This window comes from Phaseolus vulgaris, chromosome 2 (genome assembly GCF_051622355.1).
Source record: "Phaseolus vulgaris cultivar YP4 chromosome 2, ASM5162235v1, whole genome shotgun sequence".
NCBI classification, from domain to species: Eukaryota; Viridiplantae; Streptophyta; class Magnoliopsida; order Fabales; family Fabaceae; genus Phaseolus; species Phaseolus vulgaris.
The window spans coordinates 46,383,185-46,399,646 of NC_143499.1; the positions used below are offsets into that span (position 1 = coordinate 46,383,185).

Genomic DNA, 16,462 nt, shown 5'->3' on the forward strand with positions numbered 1-16,462 from the left:
ATTCAATTATGTAATTTGAAATATTTTCACACTGTATAATTCTAATTTGAACTTTACTATTCAAAATTATACTATTAATTATGTAATTTGAATATTTCAAATTATCTCAAAGAAAAAATAAATAAGAAAGTGTATGTAGAAATAGTCTAGAACAGGAATCTCAAATTCAGTCGTACACTAAAATTGAAATTGAAAATTACTTTAAACAAAAAATATATATATATATATATATTTGCATTTCAGAAAACAAAATCCAAAATTATATCAAAAAATTGAAAGATATATAGAAAAAAAAAATCTAGTGATGCTTTTATGATTATTTTTTAAAATTGTTAATGGCTATGAATTAGTTTATAAGTTGGACAAATAATGTGAAGGTGTAATTAATATGATTAAACGTGGCAAGTTGTAGGACATAACTAAGGATAGTACATAAAAGTTTTATCATAATAAATTATTAGAAACAATGTTAAAACCAAGTTTTTGAAATTTGAAAATATCATTGCTTCAGAAAAATAAATTCTTTAGATTTAGTTTGGAATAAGTTTACACATGACAAGATTTCTTCACAGCACAACCCACCTACCTTTCATTTTACTGAATTTGGATTTTAGTACGTTTTTAATTTAATTAATGAGCAATACTTTAATTTTTTTATTTTCTTATATTATAGTAAGGACGAAATTTATTAAAAATAAGGATATCACTTTATTATTAAAAGTACTTTCATTTTTTATATAGATTCGTAATATATTTGAAAACCTCTTTATTTTCCACATCAGCCAACTTTCTTTATTTCTACATCACCCATAGTACAATCAATATAAAATATTTAAAATAATATATAAAAAAATATCTTCTTAATGTAATGGTAATAACGACAACAATAAAAATTTAAGATTGAAAAGTACTACACATTCATAATTAAAAATAGATAAAAGTGTTGTATGAATGAAACAAGGTGGCTATCTTTTTCTTTTTTCTTTTTGTTGTTATTCTAGTGGTTTGGTTTAGAAAGCAAATGCATAACTGTTCGTACAATGAGACAAATTAATAAATGCGAACGCTAATAAATTGTCTTAAAGTATTGATTAAGAAAACCAAATAAAAAAATATGAATTTTATTAAAAATGTTATCATGCATATTTTCTATTCATTAATATTTTTAACAATTAAAATTGTATAATATATGTTATGTGTATTATGTGATTGTTTTTAAGTTTCTGAAATTTTTTAAAAACATGTCATTATTGTTAATTAATAATGGGGCAGTCTCGTATTTTGAAGCAGACAAAAATCATAACATGAAATATTTTTGCTATAAACAGTGGGATTTTGTATTAAATAAAGAAAAATTAAATAAATGAGAGTTTATAAAATAAAAAATTATGCCGATAAATAAATAATAAATAATAAATTATTTGTAAAATTGATCCTTGTTTCACCATGCATTCTACATAAAACTCTAAATTATGAGTAAATAATTAATATGGCACCAGACTTATACACATGGTCACTTCAATTTAATTACAAGAGTTGAAATTTTATGTATATTTGTTGAATGAATGATTTTGGCAAAATGTAGAAGTTTATAATATAAGTATTATTTTTTTCAAAGTTTGATTAGAGCAATACCTAGCAAAGTGGCACAAGTCTATGGATGACATGGGAAACACTTTGATTTGAAAATTCAATAATATTAAATTAGCACGTGAAAATGATATTTTACTTCTTAAGTTAGGTTTCCTTACAAAAAGAGATCTAGGAAAGTGAATTTCAAAATATCATAATATTAATATATTCTAAACCTATTGATTTTCACGAATAAAAATTATTATTAGTATTACTTATCTATTCTACTTGATTTTTTTTTATCTCTTTTTTGTATTTTATTTTTAATTTTTTTTAATTAAATTATAAATTACTAAATACGTTCATGAAAAATAATATTCTTACATATTATATTTCTAAGAATAAGATATTTACTATAAAAAATGTGGTTATTATTTATAGATAAAAAAAATTAACTATAGATTTTAATCTACGAATAACTTTTTATGTATATATAAATTTGTTCTATGATTATTTTTTCTAGAAATTGTTAAATAATTTTTTTAGTAATTATGTTATATGTATGTATGAAAGAAATAGTTATATTTAAAACTAATTTTGAAAAAAGTAATTATATATACTGAATGAGAAAATTCCTTTTATAAATTATGATAGATAACACGTAGAACTACGTTAAGTATGACTGTTGTTTATATACTCCTTCATTTCATAAGAATTATGGTTTTTTTTTTTAATTTTGGCTGTTTTAGAATTAACATGTAGTTAATTGGACAATTTTTCCCAATTAACTTTATTTATAGTTGAGTAATTAAGACTATTATTTAGTGGAGTATTGATACTATTTTTTTTTACATTCTATCAATTATTTAAATTCTAAATTTGATAGCAAAAACCTTGGTTGCTAATTAGACATTGATTTAGAAACCATTTAACAATAATAAAAAACTAATTTAAAAACTAAATTTTTTTAATATCTAAAATTGTCTATTCACTAGCAACTAATTATTTTTTGTCACTAAAAATTGATTTCTATTCTATCATTTTATTGTAGTGAAAGAAACGATGAATACTATCAAATAAAACTCACATGAGTATACATTTACAAACTGGAGAACTACAATTATTTAGCACTCAACCCAAAAGATTAAATGTCATACGTCTAGTGTAGTTATTGTATTTTCATCAAGATCACTTGAATAATTTGAATTGATTAGTTTGTCTAAACCTTGTTCTTCACCTTCAATTACAATATCTTCCTATCTTCAAATTTTTCGTGCTAGACTTACAAAAGTTTGAATTTTCAATCTTTCAATTTATTTTTTTTCTAATTTGTTTAAGAAACTAATTCAAGAATATTTACAATATGAGTTAGTAAAAACAAATTAAAACATAATAAGAAAATATTTTCAATCCAAATAATACTTATACACAAAACAAAGTATTTGAGATTTCCAATTTTTTATATTGTTTTTATTTAGAAAATATTAAGAGATATTCGTAATATATTCAAGAAGTATATGTAAAACTTAATTTGAATATATTTGTTTAAGAAAAGGTAAATTTTAAAGATATACGAAAAATATGATCGAACAGAGACCCACAAACACATGCAGATTTAAATCCCTTTGTTTTTTAATAGTTTATATTAACTCAAAAGATTTTATTTTATTGTTATGATAAAAACTTGTTAACAAGTAAAGGCAAAGAGAGTCTACTATATACTCTCCAATATAAATCATTGTTAGAACCAATAAATCATTCAGTTCATTTTTTAATATCATTAAAACATAAACTTCTCGTATGATTATTTAGTCATCAGATCGTTTAATGAGTTATAAATCATCTAGTGTTTCATCAAATCATAATCGTAAACGGTGTAAAGTATCAAAAATTACAATGCATGGTATGTTGACTATATTTAACTTTTTGTGTTGATTTTTGTTATCATAAAAAACATTACCGACAGTTTAGGACATAACGTGGTGCATGGTCTCAACATGAAGCTCTTATTGTAAAAACAGGTAGGCACGAGGATTATATAAAAAATGAACGTGGGTTTGGCTTACTAATTCAGTCATACCATAACATAAACTCTGGGTTCCTTGTCTACATTTTTTGTGTCCATAATGATAGCAACACTACACTGCACTATCCCATCCGTACAACTAACAATAATTAGCAATACCGCCATGAGAGATTCCTCTCTCTCTCTCTCTCTCTCTCTCTCTCTCTCTCTCTCTCTCTCTCTCAAGTCAACAACTGCTACAGTGCCCTGTTTGAGCTACAGTACTATCTACCAATCTCGTGGCATTCCAACAAACCCTGATTTTGGAATACTTGTTTGGAGTCTTTGAGTTTAATTATCTATTTCATTTCACTTGGTTGTTGGTATGTATTTATAATTTGGATTTTTATACGTGCTTAGATCCTAATAATTAGTGTTCTTTGTAAGAAATCAGGCTGAAAAAAGAGCTATTTATTGACTGATTAGAGTGCAAAGCTATTTATATATTAAATAAGGTGTAAAATCTGATAGGATAGTGAAATGTTTATCAGAAAAATGCTTACCACTGATAGGAATCTGACGCCAAAAATAAATTGCTTATAGGGACAGTATTAGGAATCTCATGTTAAAATCAATTGCTTGTAGTGGTGTTTAAACCCTCAGAATCTCCTACCCAATGTACTGTGGATGAGCTCTTCTCACATATTCAACTCCTACCAGACACCCTGGTTGTTTTGTTTTTTATAGTTGAATATTATGACAAGGTTTTCTAGTCAGGGACACAAGGTTCATGGCAAGGAAGTAAATAACTCAAGAGGTATATATGTATAGAGAGAGAGAGAGAGAGAGAGAAGTCTAACAAACAAACTTCTCTTTCTTTTCCCATCTTATCGCATAATACTACACACTGCAGGCTTGTTGTGTTGTGTTCATTCAGTAATTTTAGTCTGTATGAGACAAGTTGTGTCTACCCTGCAAAGCCAGAAAAATGGTGCCAGAGAACATGAAAAAACAACTTGCTTTGGCTGTGAGAAGCATCCAATGGAGCTATGCAATTCTCTGGACTGATTCAACCACCCAACCCGGGTACCAAACCAAGTGTTCTATTCATATTAGCTAACTCTGTTCTATTTTCAAGTGTTTGACTTTTCTCTTTCCCCTTCTTCAATATTTTGCTTTCTCCAATACCGCAGAAGATCTTATATTAGATGATACATACAAAATCGTGTTTGGTTGAACCTCATGATAGGATGCATCTTTTCTGCTGTAGTTTGGCTTATGTTAATACAAGATAATAAGTAAAAAAATCAAACAGTTGTAACCTATCCATGTTTTCTCATCTAAGGTGTATAGTTGACCAAATGACAATATGGAATTCTGAATCTACTGTTGCATTTTCTTGTACTATTGCTTGTGAGGTAGTTGGTTTGGGGCAGTTTTCAATTTTTTGTTTCTCACAGGGTGTTGAGATGGGGGGAAGGGTATTACAATGGAGACATTAAGACAAGGAAAACAAGTCAAGGGGTGGAACTTAATTCTGACCAAATAGGGTTGCAGAGGAGTGAGCAGCTGCGAGAGCTATTCAAATCCTTCAAAACTACAGAAATCAGCCCACAAAGCAAACGGCCTTCGGCAGCAGCACTCTCCCCAGAAGATCTCACAGATGCTGAGTGGTATTACTTGGTTTGTATGTCCTTCATATTCAACCTTGGCCAAGGGTAAATACTAAATCTCCTCTATTTTTCTTTCTTTCAAGTTTTGGATCATCAAGTTGTGTTCCCAAAATCGGGTGTTTTACTGTTTTTGTGATCTCAAGGGTGAGTGAATCTTAGTTATTCAAATCTTTGTGTGCTGGTAGGCTACCAGGAAGAACTCTGGCAAAGGGTCAATCCATTTGGCTGAACAATGCCCATTCGGCTGATTGTAAAGTTTTTAGTCGTTCTCTTCTGGCAAAGGTGGATTCATTTTCTTGATTTGGCTTGTTCTTTCTTTCTTCTGCTTTTGGTTAAAATCTCGAATTATTACACTCTGGCTGTCGACCATGCCTGAAATGGCAGATAATCTAAATTGTCTTCTTTGTTTGGTTTTTGTTCCATATATAAACTTGTGGCAATTGTCTTCTCTCATGCTCAGAGTGCATCCATTGAGGTACTATCTTGTTCTTTATTTGCTTAATCGTCCTTGTTTAAATGTGCAATTACAGTTAGCATAGTTCCATCAAATATGATGCGGAGAAATTTAGATTTGTTAATAGGTCTTCCTTTTGAAACCACCGTATATAGTGTTTGATCCGGGCACTGCTGCAATAGTATCCATTCTAGTTTCAAAGCATAGAAGTAGACCTGTAGTTTATTGCAGCGTGCTTATTACCTAACCAAGGCAAGACTCTCTAAAATTTGTTACTTGTTCCATGCATGTAGTTTTCTTCAACACAAGTAACTGAGATTCTAAATATAAGACTGTGAGGAACACCAAAACTAATCTGTGTCAAATTTAGATGGCAAAGACTGATCAACGCACTGTGTAATTTGTTTCCTTAATCTTAACTTTCAGACGGTCGTGTGTTTTCCGGTTATGGAAGGAGTTATTGAGCTAGGTACCACTGAACATGTAAGTTTTCACCTTCAATTATCATTAACTAATATTACTGTTTTGTTATTCTCCCAAATAATCATGTTACTGAAACTTTTTCTTCGTGTGAAGGTCTCAGAAGATTTGAGTCTCATTGAGCGGATCAAGACTTCTTTCTTGAATAATTTGCATGTCAATGTTCCTAATAAGTCAGGAACCACATTGAAATCAAGAAACCAGGAAGATCTTGCATATGTAGCATTCGATAATAATGTTGAATCAATTCCAGAAATTGAATATGACATAGCCAACAGAACCTCTCCAGATGGTAGTTCAAATGCATTCCAATCTAATCAACCACTAGATGAAACATTCATGGTTGAAAGGATAACCAGTGGCACTTCTCAAGTCCAAAGCTGGCAAATTATGGATGATGAGCTGAGTAACTGTGCTCATAACTCCATGAATTCCAGCGACTGTATATCACAAACTTTTGCCAGCCCTGAGAATATTCCTTCTGCACCCAAGTGTAACAACCCTTCTGACCCTTTTGCCCGAGATATTCAAAAGTGCAACAACCCAAAAATGACGCTAGTGGATCCTCGAAGTGATGATTGGCATTATCAGAGAGTTCTGTCTGACCTTTTAAAAAACTCTGATCAGTTACTCATGAGAATGCATTCACAAAAGTTCCATCAGGAATCAAGCTTTGTTTGTTGGAGGGCAGAAGGAGCAATGGATTGCCAATGGCCAAGATCAGGAACTTCACAGAAGTTATTGAAGAAGGTGCTGTTTGAAGTTCCTCAAATGCACTTGGATGGTCTGCATGAGTCTCAAGAAGAGAACGACTATAAAGAGGGAATGAGACTAGAGACTGATGAGATTGGCATGAACCACGTCATGTCAGAAAGAAGGAGAAGAGCAAAACTAAATGAAAGGTTTTTAACCCTTAGGTCAATGGTCCCTTCAATCAGTAAGGTAATGTATATTTCACTGATGCATTTATTTGCTTCATTGTCACTCACTGCTGAAATTAATGAAGGGTACAAATCTTTCAGGATGACAAAGTTTCAATACTTGATGATGCAATTGAATACCTTAAAAAGCTTGAGAGAAGGATAAAAGAGTTGGAAGCTCAAAGAGGGGTAACATATATAGAGCCCGGGACTAGAAGATCACCTCAAGATATGGTAGAAAGGACTTCTGATCATTATTTTAGCAAAAACCACAATGGCAAGAAATCAGTTGTAAAAAGGAGAAAGGTTTGCGGTGTAGTTGAGACAGGAAAAGAGATTAATTCAGATGCTTTAAAAGGCAGTTATGCTAATGATGTTACTGTGAGTACTAGTGACAATGAAATTGTGATTGAAATGAAGTGCCCCTCCAGAGAAGGAAGACTAATAGAAATTATGGAAGCAGTGAATAGTTTCAATATAGATTTTAATTCAGTTCAGTCAACAGAGGCTAATGGAAATCTTTATCTGACCATTAAATCTGTGGTGAGCACTTGGATACACCTTTTGGTTTTATACTTTTATGCATTCAGAAGAACATAACTAGCTATGGAATGATCGTTTCTTAAGCACCTAAATTGCCCTTTATCTAAAATTGATCATCCTTCTATTTTTTCAGTTCACAGGAGCAACTGTTGCAACAACCAAAAGAATCAAACAAGCACTCCAAAAAGTGGCTTCGAAGTTCTGATTTTTTTTCTCTCTTGGCCTTAAACCCACAGTGGTGTTCAAGTCAGTTCTTGCCACTGCACAGAGAATTCATGAGATTAATGGAGTCAAAATAGCGTACAATTTTGAAGATTTTTCACAAAAGGAAAATGTGGTCTCACTCTTTCGGCTATACCTTAACTCATGGTGATGCAACATGGACTTTTAGGCACTTGTAAATGGTTAGGTAGGCTTAACTGACTAGATTCATGTAATGGCATTAGCTTATGGCATCACAAAGTTTGACCAATGGCTCGATATTGATAGAGAGAGGTACATTATTAATTATGATAGTCTTTAGAGCTATGCGTGAAGTTGAAAATGAACCAACAACCTACAAACTTTTCTTAGTGTACTAACTAAAAGGAATAACTATTTCGGCCATGGATCTGTAATTCAGAATTTGTTTACGGAATTCTAAGTCACTGCGAATCTATATTTTCTGTCATCCAATAAATGTACACAGATTCACACATGCTCAACTTGTATCCTACTAAAATAAGAACAAACATGAAGAGTAGAATTGCCGACACATTAATAATATTTTAACAAGTGATGGTCTTTTAACCCACCTTGTAATGCTCTTTTTCTATTAAATCACTGTTTATGTTTATATTACTTTCATTATCATTTCTCTCTGTTTTCTTTTTCTTGCAAATTATACACAATAGTCTTACTTAAGAGTCAAAGTAAAAAGTTGTTTTTAAAAGATAAAGTTGTGACAAATCTCTTTATTCCAAAAAGATAATTGATTCTAACAATATCATCTGAATAATTGAGGTCAGAACAAAACTTCATAACATTAATTTTTGTGATTTTCCTTCCACTTTTGCTTAGCCACTCAAACTTGTAGAGGGATTCAAGGGATATAGTCTCTCTTCTTTATAATAAAATAGTGCAACCAACCAGTGACCATATATTGACCAAGTTCATGTTTTCACCAACTCCTTCATTCATTTGTATTTGTTTATTCCCTAGTCACACTTAGTCTCGGTCAAATTAAGTTCACAGTACTATAATCTTGTTTATGCTTTTTAATATTTGGAGATTAAAGCAATACTTTGCTGGATTTTGACGGATCCACGAATGGAACAGATCATAAAATGGGGTGGTGGAGCCACACTGCACATTCAATTTGGTGTTGTCGTTACTATAATCTTTGAATGTTTTCATCATTAAATTAATTTCTAAACACTTAGTTTCTCTGATGATTTTTTATTGCTACTTTAGTCTTCTAATTTAGACTGCTGAGCGAGAGTTCTGATGAACTAAAAATCTTTTTATAGCCTAACATACTGGTTAAATTTTAGAGAAATAATAATATGATAAATTTAAATCTTTGGAAAGCTAATATATGGTCACTACAAATTTTGAAGAACTCATGTGGAAACACAGTAATTTGAAGATGATAAATTGAGAATTTACTCTTAATTGAATGTTTTGTAGTTTAATAGTACTGTTTCACCGTGATGTGCAAAAATGACAATTTAGAAGAGAAAAAAATTCCAAAATAACTTTTCCAAAACAATTGTTTTACCATGCATAATCTATAACAACTATTTTGACTTTCAGAATTCGATTTCTGGGATTGATGGGTGCAGGAAGAAATTTGAGGGGAGTGTGGAAAGAAATACCCTTTTTATTATTATGCGCACTTGCAGGCTCGCTCGTCCTGTTCTTGGTCGCGAGTTGCGGGTTGGGCCTAAGTGGGTAAACAGACCAAAATAGTGAACCTACTTCACGTTATTCAAATAGTACACTAAATAGTTTAGGATTTCTATTTAAGTTTAGGGCATGTGTTGTTTCTATGGATGTACTATTCACAAACAAAGATGTGAGCATATATACCTTATTTGGATCCATGGTTTTGTGGAGAAAAGAATGAGAGAATATAAGTATAAACAGTAAATCTATTCTCTCCTTAAAATGAAGAGAACAAAAAGGAAAATCAGCTCACCATTAAAGTTTTTTTTCTAAATTTGGCCTTTTTATTTTAGGATTTCACGTTCTTTTGACGTTTTTCATTAATAAAAAATATACTTCATTACAAATATTAGTTATTAAACAAATTTAAGTAACTAAAATATTTTAATAAATGAAATAATAATAATTAATAATAAAATAAACTTTTAATACAAAAATATATAGTTATTTATAATAAACAAATTATAAACTAATAATTATTATTATAAATATAATCATACTATTTACACTTAATACAAAATAATATTCTTATTAAAAAATTTAAATTTATGAATATTTAAAATTATTTATATTATATAAAAAAATTTACAATTTTTACATATATTTTGTAAATTATTTTTGGTCAAGTATCTCGTATTGTTTCCCAAAATTATTTATTCAACTATATCGAATTATACTGCAAATAATTTTAATTCATCCAAATTTATATATAAATACCTAATATTTGATTATTCTATTTTTTTAAAGACAATGGTAAATTTGTAATCTTACATGTTACACTTCAATCAACTTTTATAAAAAATCTACTATAACATACCTAAATCCAAACACATTCACTTCTTTCACACTTTATTCTCAAGTCTCACACATTCACTCCCTCAAATCCTCACATTCTCAATCCTCAATTTAAACACAACCTTAATTTTGTCCCAATGTATTTTAGAAAAATGCAATTTCGTCCTATTTTTTCTAAGTTCAATGCAATATCCATTTTGTTAGAGTCACATTAACGTTTGAATATGTGTTGTAACCAAATTGAATTATTTTAAAAAACTCATACCAAATTTAATTTTCTTAAAAAAAAATGGGGACGAAATTATGTTTTTCGAGATCAAAATAGTCATTACACTTAGTATTTATTTAGGATTTTAAATAAATTAGAAATTTTATTTATTTTATATTTTTAGTTAAAAAAAAATTACATCGTGTTGTTACATTGAATAATTTTATGTATTTATTTAAAATTTTGAATAATCTAAAAATTTTATTTATTTAAAATTTATATTTAAGTAGGACATTAAATAATATTGAATTTGTGGTTATTTAAGATTTTGAATAATTTAAAAAATTTATTTATTTCAAATTTTTATTTAATTACAATATTAAATAATTTAATATTTGCATATATTTAGGATTTTGAATAATTTAGAAATATATATATTTTATATTTTTATTAAGTAGAACATTAAATAATTCAGGATTTTGTATTTGTTTAAAAGTTTGAATAATTTAATTTATTTATTTATTTTATATTTTTATTTAAGTAAGATATTAAATAATTTAGATTTTGTATTTATTTCCAAATTTAAATATTTTAAGAATTTTATTTATTTTAATTTTTTTTATTTAAGTATGATATTAAGTAATTTATGAATAGTCTCTTTTTAGGATTTTGAAAAACTTATAAATTTTACTTATTTTAGATTTTTATTTAAGTATAGCATAAAATAATTTAAGATTTATATTTATTTATGATTTTGAATAATTTAATTTATTTATTTATTTTAGATTTTCATTTAAGAAGAACATTAAATAATTTATGATTTGTATTTATTAAGATTTTGAATAATTTAAGGTTTTTATTTATTTATTTAAGATTTTAATATGACATTAAATAATTTTCAGGACATTGAATAATTTCATTAAATAATTAAAATTTTATTAATTTCATAATTTTATTTAAGTATGATATTAAATAATTTAGGATTTATATTTATTTAGAAATTTGAATCATTTAGAATTTTAAATATATTTTTTTTCTATTTCATATTTTTAGTTAATTAGGATATTAATTAATTTATTCATTTTATTTATTTAAGATTTTAAATAATTCAATTTTTTATTTTATTTTAGATTTTATTTAACTAAGATATTAAATAATTTAGGGTTTGTATTTATTTTAGATTTCGAATAATTTTTTTTTCTTCATTTTATATTTTTATTGAAATAAAATGTTAATTAATTTAAAATTTATATTTATTTAGAAATTTGGACAATTTAAAATTTTTATTTACTGTAGTTAGCAGCAAAGATGTTGGTGAAGTGGCAATGGAGTGGTTCCCGCCAAAGCTAAAACCCTAAGTGCAAATTAGTGACAGTAATTGCTAATAAATAACGTGACATAAACCCTGAGCTGTCACCATTGTCACCACTGTCAACACCATAAACCCTAACTAGGATTCTGAAATTCACTTGAGTTGAGTTTGGAGCAGCCACCGTCAGAATCCCAAAAAATGGATCCTAAAAACGTGAAATCCGACCTCGTTCTCATCCTCGATTACGGTTCCCAATACACGCACCTTATCACCCGCCGCATCCGTAGTCTCTCCGTCTTTTCTCTCTGCATCTCCGGCACCTCCTCCCTCGCCACCATCACCGACCTTAACCCCTCCGTCGTCATTCTCTCCGGCGGTCCCCACTCCGTCCACACCCCCGACTCCCCCTCCTTCCCCGACGGCTTCCTCCCCTGGGCCCGCTCCCATGGCGTCGCTGTCCTGGGCATCTGCTACGGTCTCCAGCTCCTCGTCCAGCGCCTCGACGGCGAAGTCTGCGTCGGACACAAGCAGGAGTATGGTCGCATGGAAATCTGCGTCGAAAAACCTTCCGCGCTCTTCCCCTCCGGGAAAGTTGGTAAACGGCAGGTCGTTTGGATGAGCCATGGCGACGAGGCCGTCATGCTCCCCGACGGCTTCCACGTCGTCGCCCGCAGCGACCAGGGCGCCGTTGCCGCCATCGAAAATCCCTCCGCCAAGCTTTACGGCCTCCAGTATCATCCTGAGGTAGTTTTTTGAAAACTTACTCTCAATCGGATAGGATATGTTTTTTGCCCCTCGATTTTGGTTTTAAACCATTTGGATAGAGAATTTGTCGTAATTTGAGCATCATATCGTAGTCTTGTATGAAATATATTTGTGGCATCTAAAAACATATAAACTACGTCAAAAATTTGCAGGAAAAAGTTGAGATATTTTGATGAATATATGACGTAGTTGAGCTAATTTAATCTTATGTGCTCTTATGTTTTCTTGTGTAGGTGACGCATACGGAGGAAGGAATGGAAACCTTGCGTCATTTTCTGTTTGATGTTTGTGGCGTGAAAGCAGGGTGGAACATGGAGGATGTGATGGAGGAGGAGATAAAGGTGATTAACGATACTGTAGGGCCTGATGAGCATGTCATATGTGCTTTGTCTGGTGGTGTGGATTCCACTGTTGCTGCTACTCTTGTGCATAAGGCTATTGGGAGTAGGCTTCATTGCGTGTTTGTGGATAATGGGCTTCTTAGGTATAAGGAAAGGGAGCGTGTGATGGAGACCTTTGAGAAGGATCTTCATTTGCCAGTTGTGTGTGTTGATGCCGTGGATCAGTTTCTTACAAAGTTGAAAGGTGTGACGGATCCGGAAACTAAGAGGAAGATTATTGGGAAGGAGTTTATTTGTATTTTTGACGCATTTGCTCAGGAGCTTGAATCAAAGATGGGGAAGAAGCCGGCTTACTTGGTTCAAGGGACGTTGTATCCGGATGTGATTGAATCTTGCCCTCCACCTGGGTCTGGGAGAACCCATTCCCATACCATTAAAAGTCATCATAATGTTGGAGGTCTTCCAAAGGACATGAAATTGAAGCTTATTGAACCGCTTAAGCTTCTATTCAAGGATGAGGTTTTACTTTTGATCTACTGGCTTGTTTGAATGTGCCTGGATTATTGGGTTATGTTATAATTATTTTTTTTGTGCTTGTGGATGTAGGTTCGTCAATTAGGGAAGTTCTTGGATGTTCCTGAAGCATTTCTTAAACGTCATCCATTCCCCGGGCCCGGTCTTGCAGTGAGAGTTTTGGGTGACGTGACTGAAGGAAATGCTTTAGATGTTCTACGACAGGTAAATGATTTTTTTTGTGCTTGTTTATGCTTTAAATGTTGATTAATGATTACCCTTTGGTGTTTACGTTTGAAAATTGTTTTTCCAGGTTGATGAGATCTTCATCCAGTCAATCAAGGACGCTGGGCTCTATGATTCAATATGGCAAGCTTTTGCAGTTTTCTTGCCTGTTCGATCAGTTGGTGTTCAAGGTGATCAAAGAACACACTCCCATGTTGTTGCTCTCAGAGCTGTTACAAGTCAAGATGGAATGACTGCAGACTGGTAAGATTTGAAAAAATGTACTGTTTGACTATGCTGCTGCATAACTATTTTTTATTTTTCTTATTACTGCTGAATGTGCTCCATTTGCTGAATATACCCCATAAAACACATTTGGTTATGCTGTGCTCCATAACCTTATTTTTTATTTTCTTTTAATGGTGTACTAAATTACTAATAGTTGGTTGAACATACTTCTAGTAAACATGTGATATGGTTTCCATTATATGACATGATAGTCTGCTTTTCGATATTGTTGCGGTGGTATGTTATTTGATTCAGGGGATACAGTTTAAGGTGACTCGCACCTATGTAAACAAGAAAATTTTGAAAGATTTCAGAGAAAGTGGTGTCACCTTATCATTTCATAAGTGATATCACGATTTTAATTCAATTCTAAGGACATTAATTTTGTTGCTAAAAATACAGAAGTTTCAGGATATTTACGGTCTTGTGTCATGAAACTAATTTCAGGTACTACTTTGAGCACAAGTTCCTTGACGATGTATCTCGAAAGATCTGTAATGGTGTCCGTGGCGTGAACCGTGTTGTGCAAGACATTACCTCAAAGCCACCATCAACAATTGAATGGGAATAGTTAGCATTTATGGTTTTTACTTTACAAAAGTGGTGAGGCACTATGAAGTTGTATATGCGCCAATGCTCTGGCTATTTTCTTAGCTTGCAGGGAAGTTATGAGAGCGGGAATTTCTAGTGGAATTAATATGATTCTTGTGATTGTGATTGGAATAGGAGTTTAGAGGACCATAACCCAAACTATTACATTGTAATGATTTTTTGTCCCCATGAATCAATTTTATTAATGTAGTTTTTGAACATGGGATTGGAATAGCTATGATAAAGCTGAGACTCATATGTGATTCTTATATTAGCCTTTTCAGGATGTCTTCGCTGTGATAAGTTTCTGGGGATAGACTTTTCTTGATGATTGTCGTGCTAACAAAATTGACAATCTTTTATAATTTAGCAACATAAATTTTAAATATAGGATAACGAGAAGAAAGCTAGAGAAGATGAGCCTTTTTATAAACTTGAAAGAGTTTCAAATAGAGGTTTATATAAAATATTAATTTTTGTAGGACAATTTTATCGAAAATGTATTGGTTTTTAAAGTTGTTTTTATAGAAAATAAATTAAAAAGATTGCTAATCTTTAAGAGTTGATAAATATTTTGTTGAATAAATGGTTAGTTTAATTTTTATTTCACCTTCAAATTAGTCTTTATAAAATTAAGTAAGTATTGAATTTTATTATTTTTTAGTTATATAATTAGTATGGAGTATTTGTTGATTTTATCAACGATATGATACCACCACTTGAACTAATAATTTGTCGATAATTTAGTGAGTTTTATCAGGTTTTTCAAATTAATTTTTTATTTGATTTTTGAATATATATTATTATTATCAATAAAATCTGTGTATTAGGGATTGAAGTGAAAAAATGGGAATTTAAATGAAATCTTTAAAAACTTTGAGAATCATTTGAGTTTTCTTTGTTTCAGATATTAGAAGAACACTGAAATATTATTTATAATTTTATTAGTTGAATATTAAATGAAGGAAAACAAATACAATGCCCACTTGTTGTTTTCTATCCTTCCACCAATTTTATTTTGAATGGTCTCAACGTTTTAATATATATTTTATGTGGGTATTACATTCTGCAACCCCATATTTTTCAAGATGCACATCCATAAAAATTAAAATTTCAAATTTATCACTCTGAATAAATTATAAGTGAGTTCTTTTTTATAATTGAGAGGTTGAATTGTTCAATTGGCCGACCTCTCAATTATATATTTAAAAATATTAAAAATAATATTTTTTATTTTAGATTATACATTTCAAAATACAAATTTTACATTTCAAATTGTAAAATAAAAAAAAATATGTATTATAGAATATATAATGTGAAATTTACAGTCTGAAATATATAATTTATATTTCAAAATGCAAACTATGCAATATAATTTTTATTATGTATTTCAAAATGTATGTTTCAAAAGGTATTTTTGAATAAGGTGCACTTGAAAAGTATGGGGTGTATAATACAATACCCATTTTATGTTTGTCTTTCCCTTATTTAAAAACTAGAAAGGATATTTTTATTATTTTAAATCAGATATTAAGTGCAAGTTCAAAAACATTTGGTGCTTGAAGCAATTTCCAACATTAAGAAAGTTAAATTTTGCTATTTTTCTTTCTTTCGGTTTCTAATAATAAGGTAAAAAATAAAACAACCTCGCTAGAAATATGTCATTTTATATAAATATTTTTTTCTTGTCAACTTTCGTACTCAATTTGTGTGAATTAACTTTTTAACAAGGGACTCTTTTTTTTTTTTGTATTATTTTCTTCACTGTCCAAATATCATGGAAAATTATATTTGTCTTTTATTTTTTTTTCCTTCTTCAATATTTCATTCTACTTTTTCCGCACCAAAATA

At 30.2% G+C, this 16,462-nt stretch overlaps 2 protein-coding genes across 2 annotated transcripts; both read left to right on the forward strand.

Moving 5' to 3' along the window:
* Positions 1 to 3,639: 3,639 nt before the first annotated feature.
* Positions 3,640 to 8,321, forward strand: GL3 (basic helix-loop-helix (bHLH) DNA-binding superfamily protein). The gene is made up of 8 exons (XM_068614772.2): positions 3,640 to 4,663; positions 5,038 to 5,295; positions 5,436 to 5,532; positions 5,711 to 5,725; positions 6,131 to 6,187; positions 6,281 to 7,126; positions 7,207 to 7,647; positions 7,781 to 8,321. The coding sequence occupies exons 1-8, from the start codon at positions 4,566 to 4,568 to the stop codon at positions 7,850 to 7,852; spliced, it is 1,884 nt and encodes a 627-aa protein (XP_068470873.1). The 5' UTR covers positions 3,640 to 4,565; the 3' UTR covers positions 7,853 to 8,321.
* Positions 8,322 to 11,964: 3,643 nt separating this feature from the next.
* On the forward strand, positions 11,965 to 14,832 carry LOC137812643 (GMP synthase (glutamine-hydrolyzing), putative / glutamine amidotransferase). Its single transcript, XM_068614773.2, has 5 exons — positions 11,965 to 12,632; positions 12,887 to 13,513; positions 13,601 to 13,732; positions 13,821 to 13,996; positions 14,468 to 14,832. The coding sequence occupies exons 1-5, from the start codon at positions 12,087 to 12,089 to the stop codon at positions 14,589 to 14,591; spliced, it is 1,605 nt and encodes a 534-aa protein (XP_068470874.1). The 5' UTR covers positions 11,965 to 12,086; the 3' UTR covers positions 14,592 to 14,832.
* The last annotated feature ends 1,630 nt before the right edge of the window (positions 14,833 to 16,462 follow it).

Excerpts from the sequence above, each read along its gene's own strand:
- GL3 (XM_068614772.2), top strand. The coding sequence starts at position 4,566 with ATGGTGCCAGAGAACATGAAAAAACAACTTGCTTTGGCTGTGAGAAGC. Across the intron at positions 4,664-5,037 it reads GATTCAACCACCCAACCCGG|GGTGTTGAGATGGGGGGAAG; the intron begins GTACCAAACCAA and ends TGTTTCTCACAG. Across the intron at positions 7,648-7,780 it reads ATCTGACCATTAAATCTGTG|TTCACAGGAGCAACTGTTGC; the intron begins GTGAGCACTTGG and ends CTATTTTTTCAG.
- LOC137812643 (XM_068614773.2), top strand. The coding sequence starts at position 12,087 with ATGGATCCTAAAAACGTGAAATCCGACCTCGTTCTCATCCTCGATTAC. Across the intron at positions 13,733-13,820 it reads CTTTAGATGTTCTACGACAG|GTTGATGAGATCTTCATCCA; the intron begins GTAAATGATTTT and ends TTGTTTTTCCAG. Across the intron at positions 13,997-14,467 it reads GATGGAATGACTGCAGACTG|GTACTACTTTGAGCACAAGT; the intron begins GTAAGATTTGAA and ends AACTAATTTCAG.